At 35.7% G+C, this 12,730-nt stretch overlaps 1 protein-coding gene and 1 pseudogene across 4 annotated transcripts in view; one reads left to right on the top strand and one right to left on the bottom strand.

The window, feature by feature from the left end:
• The window catches only part of DPYD (dihydropyrimidine dehydrogenase), an 843,687-nt gene that overhangs the window by 371,010 nt on the left and 459,947 nt on the right, over positions 1 to 12,730 (top strand). For all 4 annotated transcript variants that reach the window (NM_001132697.1, XM_054527610.2, XM_054527649.2 and 1 more), the window contains 1 exon segment: positions 2,590 to 2,774. In NM_001132697.1, coding sequence (NP_001126169.1) covers positions 2,590 to 2,774 — 185 coding nt within the window.
• LOC112136059 (translocation protein SEC63 homolog) lies at positions 5,346 to 6,745 on the bottom strand (annotated as a pseudogene).

Here is a 12,730-nt window from a genome sequence, read left to right on the forward strand (position 1 = left end):
ATGTACATTTTTTGCATCCTAAAATATGGTAAAGCACATTCTTCAAGAACTTCAATTTAATTTGTGAAGCATTTATTCAGCACCTCCTGTGTACAATTCACTGTGCTCAAGTGAAGATTCAAATTTTATGAGGCCTGAAGCATATACAATTTGAGAGCTCTTCTTTAAGAAAAGAAAAATTCATAGATTTGAAATTAGGCAAGGGCTTTGAAACAGTCCCATGCAAGTGAGGGACCCTACTTAAGCTTCAGTAACTTCGCGATATAATTATCTCTTCACATCTAGGGGGGCTTGGTTCCAGGATCCCCCATGGATACCAAAATCCATCTATGCTCTTAAGTCTGTTATAGAAAATAGTATATTATTTGCATATAATCTACACATATCCTCCCATATACTTTAAATCATCTTTGGATTACTTATGGTATATCTAATACAATGTAAATGCTGTATATATAGTTGATATACTATATTGTTTAGGGAATAATGGAAAGAAAAAAGTATGTACATGTTCAGTACAGACATAAACATTCTGTTTTTTTCCCAAATATTTTCAATGCACAGTTGATTGAATCCTCAGATGTGGAACCCACAGATATGGAGGGCCGACTGTAAACATGTCTTTGACTCTAATTGATGTTGTGGGACTCAGAGATAACTAAGGAATTATTCCTACCCTGCTCAAGCATAGAATGAGATCTGTACTTAAATTTCAAGGATATTCCTGTGAAACATGAGATAAATGTAAAAAAAAAAAATGCTTTGAACTCCTAGTGATAAAATTTTGAATTTTTATCTTTTTATTAATTGTCTTTATTTCAGATCTCTTGTAGGCCAAAGTTTTGGAAACATAAGGTCATTTCTGATAGAACAGAATTCATTTTTACCCCTTGCTGGTATTTATAAAGCTCATTACATATATCATTCAATGATGATGTGTTACAGTTGCCATTATTAAAATAGGTTGAATTGATGAGCCATACTCACTATTGACTTTCTTGCAACTCAAGTAACTGTCAACAGATGGTAGTGATGATCCGTTATGCAATGGGGAACAAATGATAAAGGTCTCTTTTCATGTGACCTTTAAAAACATTAGAAAAATTTCCTTAAAATGCCATTCTGCTTTGAAAATAATTACATGAATATTTAATTTTCCTCTCAATGAAAGATGAAAAAACAAATAGAAACAGTAGAAGATTTTAAAATAAAAACCTGAGTATGATAGCATTGACCCATCTACTCATTCATTCATTCATCCATCAATCCAATTGAGTGTCCTCTGCTTCAAGAACTGTAGTGTGCTCTGTAGAACACAGGCAAGCAGTGTGGACAAATTCCTGTTCTCATGGAAACTACGATCTTGTGGGAAAAACACAACAGTAACCCCTCAATAATTTTCTACAACTCTAACATTCTTTAAGTAGAAAGCTACAAATATATACCAATGTTTATTTTATTTCTATGTTTTTTTCCTCTATTTTACTCAGAAGAAACTGGTTTTAGGTGTCAAAAATAACGTTTTTTATATTTGGCTATTTTGTGTTATACTTGATTCATAAATCAATTCAACAACTAACTTTTCTGTTCCAAAATCTCCCAAGTTCTCTTCCTTTAGTTTAAGTTGTTACTAATATTTTCTCTTTGAAGTTGGAGTAAAGAATAAGGCCCTTAGTCTGTCTGAGATGCTGTGCTTAAAAATTATGACATTACCTGGAGAGAACATTTTATCCTAAACACTGGCTTACTCAGTTTACTCCGTCAAATAGGGTGTTGTCCACCTTTCTTCATTTCTTCTCTTGCTCAACCCTTTCTCTAAATTGCATCCATTGATCTCTTCCAAATGTCAGGATTTTTTTCTTAAAGAAACAAAACCTCATTCCTCTTCCATGACTCTTTTAGATTCATTAGAATGCAGCATATTTAGCAAATAATTGCAAAACTACTTTACAGAGCAATTTCCACAAGGAATTTATGGTACTGCTTGCATTTGTTGCTTTTAACAAAACAAAGCAGAAATTGCTGGCTAAATGTAACTGTATACTAGATCCATTAAATTGCTTAATAGTAAGTGCAAATAATTTAATGAAAATGTTATATATGTTGTCTCATTTTGCTTTATAAAATGTTTTGTTGTAAAAGGGAGATTAGCCATTGACCTGAATTCATGATGTAACTTTCAAAAGTGACACACATGAACAAGTTGGGGATAATATAAGTAGTAAAAGATGTGGAAAAATAATGGCTATGAATAAAGTTTTAGAAAAATGTATTTTGTATGTATTTAAAAGGTTGTACTTTCCTTCTTTATAGATCCGTACTTCATAGACATAAATGTCTGCTCTGAAACATTGACCAAATCTGTGGTCTTTAATTCCTGTATGTGAGGTGTAAAGTTAAGTCAGTGCACTTCAAATGTGTTGTTAACTCCAATATTTCATTAGCTTTTCATCTTTATAGTTTACTAAAAACAGTTGTTTGAATCCCTGGAACAATAATTAAACCATAATTTTTCTTAATTTTAAAATTATTGTTATGGAATTGTCTGTTGATTAGTCATTGTCTATTGTTTTTCACTTGTTTTTTCAGTAAAAGAAGCCTTGAGCCCTATAAAATTTAACAGATGGGGTCTCCCAGAAGTAGATCCAGAAACTATGCAAACTAGTGAAGCATGGGTATTTGCAGGTGGCGATGTCGTTGGTTTGGCTAACACTACAGTGGAATCAGTGAATGATGGAAAGCAAGCATCTTGGTACATTCACAAATATATACAGGTAGGCATTTGCCATCATTTCCACTTAATTCTTTTCCAATGGATAAGTGTTTCATTTATTTTTGATACTCATCTATAAGAGCATTTCTATTTGGTATATAATAAGCATATATACAATATGTCACATACATACTTGGATAAAAATTTTAAAATGTAGACTATGTAGTAGAACTGTTTAGTTGATTAAAAATTGGGCCAGGCGGGTGTGCCACCTAATGCCTATAATCCCAGCAATTTTGGAGGCTGAAGCAGGAGGATGCTTGAGCCCGGGTGTTCAAGATCAGCCTGGGCAACATAGTAAGATCCCATCTCTACAAAAAATAAAAAATTAGATGGGCATGGTGGCACACGCCTGTGGTCCGAGCTTCTTGGGAGGCTGAGGTGGGAGGATCTCTTGAGCCCAGGAGGTCAAGGCTGCAGTAAGCCATGATCGTGCCACTTGCAATTCAACCTGGACAACAGAGAGAGACCTTGTCTCAAAAAAAAAAAAAAAGAAAGAAAATTTATCATGCATTCCTACCATTTGAGTACTGTGAAGTCATTAGTCCTGATGTGTTCAAAATATTTATTATTGGCTTAAATACATAGATCATACACTTATCAAATCTGGTGGTATACAATATTATAGGACATATACTAAAATCTACATTAATTATAATCTTACATAGTCAAAAAAATGGTTTGATCTGTTCATTTGGACCAGATGAGGTCCTATCTATTTTCCAAATTCTATGCACCTAAGTGGAAAGGAGACAAACATTTGATGAATTTCAGTTGTAATTTTTATTTTTTTAATTTAATTTAATTTTTTTAATATATTTTTTGAGACAAAGTCTCGCTCTAATGCCCAGGCTGGAGTTCAGTGGCATGATGATGGCTCACTGCAGCCTCTGCCTCCTGGGTTGAAGCAATTCTCATGCCTCAGCCCCCGAGTGGCTGGGACTATAGGTGCTTGCCACCACACCTGGCTAATTTTTGTATTTTTAGTAGAGATGGGGTTTCACTATGTTGGCCAAGCTGGTCTCAAACTCCTGGCCTCAAGTGATCCGCCCACCTCAGCCTCTCAAAGTGCTGGGATTACAGACATGAGCCACCGTGCCCAGCCTTCAGCTGTAATTTTTAAAAACAATTTAGTTTTTAACAATTTAGGATACAGAATGTGAAATGATGAGATGTGAAGCTGAGCATACTTTGCCACAGCGACTGTGGTCTTGAGGAAGAAAGGTGTAACTACCAGATCTCAGTAGCTTACTTTCCAACTAAATGCTTTGTTTTCTTTTTGTTCTATGATTTAATTAAATGTAGATACAGTTACCTCATTTATGTAAAATGTTCCTGGAAAATTTGCTCTTGTTAATAAAATTTTTATTCTTTCTTTCTTATTCAAGGAAGACTGCTCACACTATGCCTTTTTACCACTCTTGTTTTGGTTCTCTTGTTTGTTTCCCACATGCTAACAAAATTCACTTTATCTTTAATGCTTCCTTTAATTTATTGCTCTTTTCCATGACCATTTTGTCTATTCTAGTTGTCTTTCTCATGTTTGTGTAACTAATGCAGGACCTACTTATTTGCTAGGTAGGGCCTGGACTTGACACTGATTATATCATCTTTTAAAAGTTTGATTCACCTGCCTACTTCCACCTCCTCCTTGGCATCTTTGAGTAGTGAGGCTTGAGTTGTTGGGCCAAACCGTGGTGTCCCAGAAATGTAGGAATCTCAAAATGAATGAGGTAATTGGGAGACTGAGGTGGGAGGATCACTTAAGCCCAGAAGTTGGAGGCTATAGTGAGCTGTGATCACACCACTGCACTCCAGTTTGGGTGACAGAGTGAGACCTCATCTTTAAACAACAACAACAACAAAACAACGAGAGAGAGAGAGAGAGAAAGGAGCCTGTGGATTTTGCAAAGAGACAAAGCTTTGATTTAGGAAATAACATCTAGAGAGATGCCAAATCTAAAATTTTAAAACTTTAAAAAGTTATACATCAAAAGGGACTAGGCTAGGCAAAGAAAGAAAAAAAAAAAGAAAACAATTTAAACAGAGATAGCATTAGGAGATATACCTCATGCTAAATGGCGAGTTAATGGGTGCAGCACACCAGCATGGCACATGTATACATATGTAACTAACCTGCACATTGTGCACATGTACCCTAAAACTTAAAGTATAACAATAAAAAAATAAAAAATAAAAAAATGTATAAACAGAGACAGACACTGGGAAACCCAAAGGAGACAAGTTGGTGAGTGGTTCAGGCTCCAGTCTCTGCGGTGACTGAAGAATGGATAGCAGCACTATGTTTTACCAAGTGTTTATTGCCTCAGACAGAGGAAGCAGCAAAGGACAGCTATCCACTCAGGGAGTGGATGGTTCCCTACTTTGCCTCCTTCTGCATCTCCTGTCCCCCAAACTATCTTCCTGTTTTTATTTTCTCATTCTACTCTTATTTTCAGAGTAATTTCACAGTTTTTTTTATAATAACAAAGGATTTATTGCAGATGAAATAAATGCACCATCCCATACTTGAAAGGTTTCAATAAACCTTAACATTTTTCAGGTTGTACCAAGGCACTGCCACTGCCTAGTTATATTATGCACCCATTTTTAGAGTAAAAAAACTACACCTCCCTCAACCTCAGTTCTATACTGTTTCTGGTTTATGATACACTTCGAAAACAGCCAAAAATTGCAAATATGTGCAAACACTGTGGTCCATTCAGAGTACTGCTTAGTCATCATCTTCCTCTTCCTCCTCTTCTTCCTCAAAGCTATCTTCAAAGCCCTCACTGTCCTGGTCTTCATCCCCCTCTATTGCTGTATCCCACTGTGGGTGATTTTCTGGCACAGGCTTGGCCTCATGAACTTCCAACTTCAATGGTTTAATCTGATCCAAACCCATATAAGAGTCTGATCTCAGAAACACAGTATACTGATAATTTCCAGGCTTGTCTGGTGCAGGAAACTTCAGCTCTACCTCCTCTGTATCTTTCAGTGTACACACATGATATGGCATGGATATTAATGTCTGCTCCTTCCTGTGTGCAATGTAAAGCCACCACCATTCTTGTTTTTCCTCAGAAAAGTAAAGGCTATACACAGGATGTGTTATTTTTAATTTGGTTTCCAATAGAGCGCTCTCTTTTCGCTGTATGCTTTGTTGTAATTCTTGCCACTCTGCTTCATCATCTTTGTTTTGTTTTTCATCTTGCTCTCTATCAGAGTCTCTGTCACTACCATCATCTTTCTCACTCTGGCAATCTCTATTGGTTTCTTCTTCTTCAGAATCACTGCCCTTATCTGAAACTTCTTCATCTTCCTTTACTGCAGCTTCATTTCCAACAACTCCATTTGCCTGCTTTTGTTTCTGTTGCTTTGACTGTGGTAATAGCACAGGTGTAGGGTTTTTTTTAAAGGTTTCTTTTTTTTTGATTTAGCAGTTTTCTTGGGTCCTTTACTCTTCTGTTGCCATCCTTCTTTTGTGCTGTTCTTGTTAGTTTCACCCTGCCCATCTTCTGCTGGCTGTTCCTCTGCAGCACAGATGGACTGCTCCTTTTCAAATACTTCAGCCATTGTTTGCCTTGTCAACTTAAGGATCCTACTGTGATGTTGTTGCTATCTTCATCATCTAACACCTGTGATTTTATATTCATGGTCACATATGGAAAACTCCCAAGGACAGCCATAACCTCTTCATATTTTTCATCTTCAAGGAAGTGCAGTAGAGTATGACGATCTGATTCTTTTAAACTCACCAAATCCTGGATAGTTTTAATTTTATGCTTCTTATGATTAGAAACCCATCTAAGATTGTCCTCTTCAATGTGAGGGAGCTGCAGAAGGGGAGACTTAAATTGTTGAAGTCCCTGAATGGCCATCTGAGAAAGCTTCATGCAGTTTTCTGGGGATGCCAAAGTTGGAGCACGAAACTCCCTTTCTTCACGGTTCGGGGCCATTACTATTAGTTGGCAGTTTTTAGTTTCACAGTTTTTAATCTTACCTCCTGCTGTATAACTCTCTAATCTGTACCTCCAACAGGGCACTCTCTTGCATAATCCAGCAGTCCACTGAATATCTTCCCTTGTGTTTCTAATCTGCTTTTCATATTCACCAAACATCTCCATGTAAATGTCTTTCCTACATTTCAGATTCACAGCTTTTAAGTCAAGCATTCCTTCCCAACTTGCTCCAACTCCAGTATTTAACATTTTTTATTTCCGGGTTCAAACCTACTAAGTTAATGGTCCTTATAAATTACTCAGAATAATTAAAATTTCAACATCGATTTGGAAATCAATACAATGCTGATGGCTTCTTATTTTACAGAGTAACAATATTAGAACAAAGGAAACTGACATTTATTTACATAAATTAATAGGACATTTTATGAAAAAGGAAAGGCTAGAGTCTCGGAATAAGAGATATGCTCAAGAAAGTACAGTTAAAAGATTTACATTGGTGCACATACACAACTCACACATAATTTTTTTCATTATAAGACAAAACTCTACATAGCTGTTATTTACCAACTACTTATCTAAGTTTTATTCTTCTTTCTTTTGTATATAACTGGTCAATTCTTATTCTCTCTTAAAAACTGTTTTATACCCTTATTTTATTTTGTTTATCTTTTGTGTGTAGTTATAATTTTGATTGACCAGAAATCTTACTGAGCAGCCTGCTAGCTCCTTTAAGAAATGAAAGTGGAATCAAGGGATAAGAGATGAGGTTCTTGTGTTAGGCCAGATGAAGCCCAGTGAATGTGTGAATTCGTAGTGAAAATGGTATGTGGGCAGAGAAGCTAAAAAGATTTGAAAAAGTAAAATTGAACACAGGTCAGTGGAGGATTTTGTTTTGTTTTGTTCTTATCCTAAATATTTAAATCCATTTATGGATTTTAAATTAAAATGAATAAGCAATACTTAAGTATATTTATGATTGTAGTTTGGTAGTGTTTCACAATATCATTCTAAAGGACTCTTAATGTTATTTTTTTCTGTTCATTTCACTATTATCTTGTAACATCCCTGAATCTAATAAATGTGTACTGGAAAAAAAAGAAATTATTTTACTTCCATGTAATGGCAAATAGGAAATTTGAATAGAAGCCTGATGTATAGAGAAAGGAGAGAAACAGACCTTTAGGTATAATGAAGAAAACGTGCATGTGCTTTAAAAACACATATTGCTGGAAATGATAGTGTTTGAAATATAAAATAAAGGTTGTGCCATGTAAGAATTTTGGATTTGGTTGAAGGATTCAGACTTGTCAAACTAAGTGTTGAATTACATGTTAAAATGGAGCAGAGATGGAAGGTAGGTAAAAATCTCTGTCAAGTAAAATCAACATTTCCACCTTCCTGCCAGGGTGTTGGATGCAAAGTGCTAAGCAGCGATAAGGCTAACAAGGTACATATAGACAAAGTGGGATTTTTTCTCTCTCCACATTGTCATTAACTTAAATTCTGGCCTCTATCACCTCTCTTGAAATTGCCTCCACTTTCTCTCCCGTCAAATCCAATGCCCCTACACTGCAGCCAGAGTCATCTTTCTAGATTATCAGTTGAATCCCAATTTGCTCATTTAAAACCCTTCAATGGCTTTTCCTCACACTCAAGGTAAAGGCCAAACTTCTTAGCTTTGAGATGCCGATTTGAATGTCCCCAAGCGTACCAAGATTTCTCCTGAATCTGGGCCTTTCCCCCACTTCACCCATTTCCCTCTGGTTGAGTCCCACTTGTCCTTCAGGGTTGGCTTCCTCCTCCTCGTCCAGGGAGTTTGTGACATGAACTTCCTGTGTGCTCCTTGTTTGAAGCCTGCTTACTGGTCTGTCTCTGCACAAGCCAGGAACCATGTTTATGTATTGCTGTACCCTCAAGATAAAGTATTCATCTATTACACAGGAAAAATATGCAGAAATCATTTATCTTAAATACATTTAAGGAGGAGTTAAGAAAACTAATGAGTTTGTTATATGAAAAGTTCGTTAGCATATAATACGGTTTTCTCACAAATGCAGCATTTGTTTAAAAAAAAAGTCTGTAATGTCTATAGTATGTTTCACAACTAAGGCTTCTGACATTTTGTCTTATATTTTACATTAGTTTGTTTTGGGGGAAAAGGTAACATTGGATAGCTTATTTTAAAATATGATTTTATAAACAGATTATAGTATTAATTAATGCATGCAGTTGGGTGTTTAGAAATTCTTTGTAATATGCATTTTCAGATAAATGTGATTATTTGAAGACATCCATGTTGGGAGAAAGTGGAGGCAATTTCTCTGAGGAGATCTTCACTTAAATTTCATTAGTTAATTTGCTCAATTACCACTTATTAAGTAATAGCCTTTGGGCCCACGCTTGACTTTGGGAGGGTACCAAAATGCATAAATAAGAGCAGTATAATATAGTGGTTATAAATTTGGGCTCTGAGCTAAAGAGAAGACATCAGATCCAGTTCCAACACTTTCAAATCATGTTACCTTGGACAGGTTACTTCAGCACTCCAGGGTATAGAAGTGAATAAGCAATTATAAATTATTATTATTACTTAAAATAATAATTAGAGCTGCTATCCTCTTGGGTCTTGCAGAAGATTATGAAAGAAAGTATGGAAAGCTCTTGGTACAGACCAAGCTTTGTGAATATTTGTTGTGTATACCATTGTTGTGGGTTATTAGAAATCATTCACCTTGGATTGTTAAAATGAGATCAGGAAAAAAAAATGGCAAATAGGAAATTTGAATAGAAATTTGGTGTATAGAGTCTTAACAGATGAATATTGAAATAGGATATTTTAGGTAGTTACAAAAGCATTTTATTTAGTCATTAATTTATTCATCCACATACATCCATCACTCCAAGTCATTTATGCGTTAATTCATTCATTCATTCATTCATTCAAAAAATGCATTTTAAAAAGTAGTGGATATAATAGATAGCACCAATTATTAGATTTAAATTTGCAAGTAAGAATCCTATTGTCTAGTAAAGAAGTGAGTTGTGTAAATGTAAGCCTAATATAGCATACTTAACACAATAATAAAAAGCATAAAGTTACAAAGGTAACCTGGAAGAGACAATGACTGATTCCATCTGGATGTGGGTATTAGGATGTGGAATCAGCAAGGACATCACAAACAACAAGATACAAAATTTAAAAATAATAAGAAAAATTAGAATAATACTGGGTAATTAGACTTACTGGGATTTAAAGAAGGCTACTGGATAAGATTTTATATGTTGCTCACTCCATGAGGGGTACCCAGACCAGGGTACAAGCTGGCTGAAATCCAGACCAAGCTCCACTAATCAAACAATAAAACCTTTTGTTGTGCTGTTTCTATACAGAGGAGGGAGTACCTTCCTCAAATTTTCATAAAGATGTTCTCTGCTTGCTCCATGAGTTTTGCACTGTGCAGCAGCTCCTTTTTATTTCACCAAAAAGCATAGGGTGGACTAATGGAAGCTCTGAATATAGAGATTATATAGGAAAAATGAGAGAAAGTTCAGTAATTATACCAGGGCTAGAACATGATGAGATTGCCTGGCTAGGATTTCAATTTGGAGTAGGTAATGTGGTAGGAATTGTTTACGTATAGAAGTGATATGATAGTGTCAGATCTGGTATTAATGTGAAGAAAAGCATTTTCCAGTTTGTCAGAATTTCCTTTCTTAAGTGTCATTCTGTTACAATATTAAATTTACTCTTTTTTAGTTACTTCTACTAATAAATAATTCAATATGACTTCACCTTAATTGTTTATAATGTGATATTAGTGGAGTCCAGGCATATTTATTTTCTTCTACCAAATGAATAAGAATTACTGAATATGAAGGATAATTTTGACAGTGTACCTAAAGAAAGAATTTGTAACTGAAAGAATGACTATAGCTAAATGAATTCCTTAATTAGTTTAATTCCTTAATTTCTCTTTTCCTAGGAAACCAAAATTAATAATTTGTAGGCTAATCAGAAAAAGTTAAAATGGGAAATTGTAAAAAGGATATATACATATATTAACCTCATCATTTTATTTTATTATTTATTACATGAGCAGCACATGACCAAAGCTTATAATTTTAATTAAAGCATATAGATATTTTCTCATTTTCCTTTTTCTTTTAAAAAAATCCAGGGCCAAGATGTTTTTAAATAAAATAGCCAGAGGTGTATTATATATCTTGCCTAAATCTATCTATAACATATTGTCTACCATTTTCATTTTTAAAAGTGGTACAAGACCTTCAAGAATCATACAATGCAATTTTCCAGATTTTTATGTTTGTCCTGCAGTCATTTCAGTTGTTTGACCAACACCTAATTTGACAGCAGTATTTTTTAAGTAACTCATTTTTATCATATCCTTTAAGAACATTCAACTTAGTTTTCATAGAATCAACCTTCTTTCTTTTTGCATCCGTATAACTAATTAATGTTTATTTATTTACATTTATATCCAACAGAAACAGGGCGAGAAACATACAACTGACTCTTGATAAGTAGACAACTCAACTAATAAAAGCAGAAAGTTTGTAGGTATACAGGGGTACCCTACTGGTTATAAAGAATCAGTATTACTTGGCCGTCTTTTGTGTCTCTTAGGGAGGAAAACAAGGGAAGGAAATAGTCCAGTAAATCTGTCAGATGCAACCAACTTGGTGAAGAGAGCATGTAGAGGACCTCAGTTTCTTCATTACAAAAGCACCATATAGAGACTGAATTAATATCCAGTGTTATTAATTTATAAAAACACATGGTGATATTGTGAAATTTTGGTCTTTACCCTGTTTGCTGGCATACAACTCCTAAAATCTTTGGAATCTCCAAAGTGATGAGTGTATGTGTGTGTGTGTGTGTGTGTGTGTATGCTAATGAGTTGACTGATGGCTGACAGCCCATAGGTAACTACAGGATAGGGGTTGGTCACCGGAAGGACTGAGGCAGGATTAGGATTGGGACTTTCAGCCCTGCTCCCCAACCTCCGGGGAGAGGCGAGGGGCTGAAGGTTAAGTTGGTTGACAGTGGCCACTGATTTAATCAATCATGCGTATGTAATGAACTTTCCATAAAAACTCAAATGGACTAGGTTCTGAGAACTTGCCAGTAGACAAATATGGGTGACAGGGGTGCTTCCAGGAAAGTAAACTAGAATGCTTCCATGTGCCAAGAAGGTGGCACACCCCAGCTCCACAGGGACAGAAGCTTCTGCTCTGGGGGCCCTTTCAGACCTTGTCCTATGTGTCTCTTCATCTGACTGTTGTGTTTGTATCCTTTAAAATACTCTTTGTAATAAACTAGTAAAAGTTTGGTTTTTGTTTTGTTTTGTTCCCTGCCCCACCCCCAACCCCAATCCTGGGTTCTGTAAACTGCTCTAACCAGTTAATCTAACCCGAAGAAGGGGTTGTGGGAATCCCAGTTTATAGCTGGTTGGTCAGCAGCACAGGCAAAATAACCTGGGACTTGTTGTTGGCATTTGAAGTGGTAGGGGGCAATTTTGGGGAATGAGCTCTCAACCTGTAGGAACTGGTGCTATCATCAGGTAGATAGTGTCAGAATTGAGCCAAATTAGATGACATTCAGCTTGTGTCCACTACAGAATTGATTGCTTGCTTGCTGGTGGGGAGCAATTCGCACACACCTGGTGTCAGAAGCGTGTTGTGAGATTTTAGTAGAGAAACTGAGTTTGTTTTATCCACTCACACAGCATTCAGAAGGCGGAGCACTTCGTTCTAGTATTAGCATATAAACAGATTTGGTTGCAAAAAGTGGAGAGAAGAAGGCTATATGGATATCTCATCATGTTATGTCCTGCCACTGAGAAAAAAACTTGTAGATAAAACACAAACTAAATTATTCTAAATTATAATCCCAGATCAGAAGCTCATTGTCTCTTCAGTAGTCATGGTATTCCTGAGAAGGAGCTCTTATAAACATGGAACATTTTGTCAA

The sequence above is a fragment of the Pongo abelii genome, chromosome 1, assembly GCF_028885655.2.
Source record: "Pongo abelii isolate AG06213 chromosome 1, NHGRI_mPonAbe1-v2.0_pri, whole genome shotgun sequence".
Classification (NCBI taxonomy): domain Eukaryota; kingdom Metazoa; phylum Chordata; class Mammalia; order Primates; family Hominidae; genus Pongo; species Pongo abelii.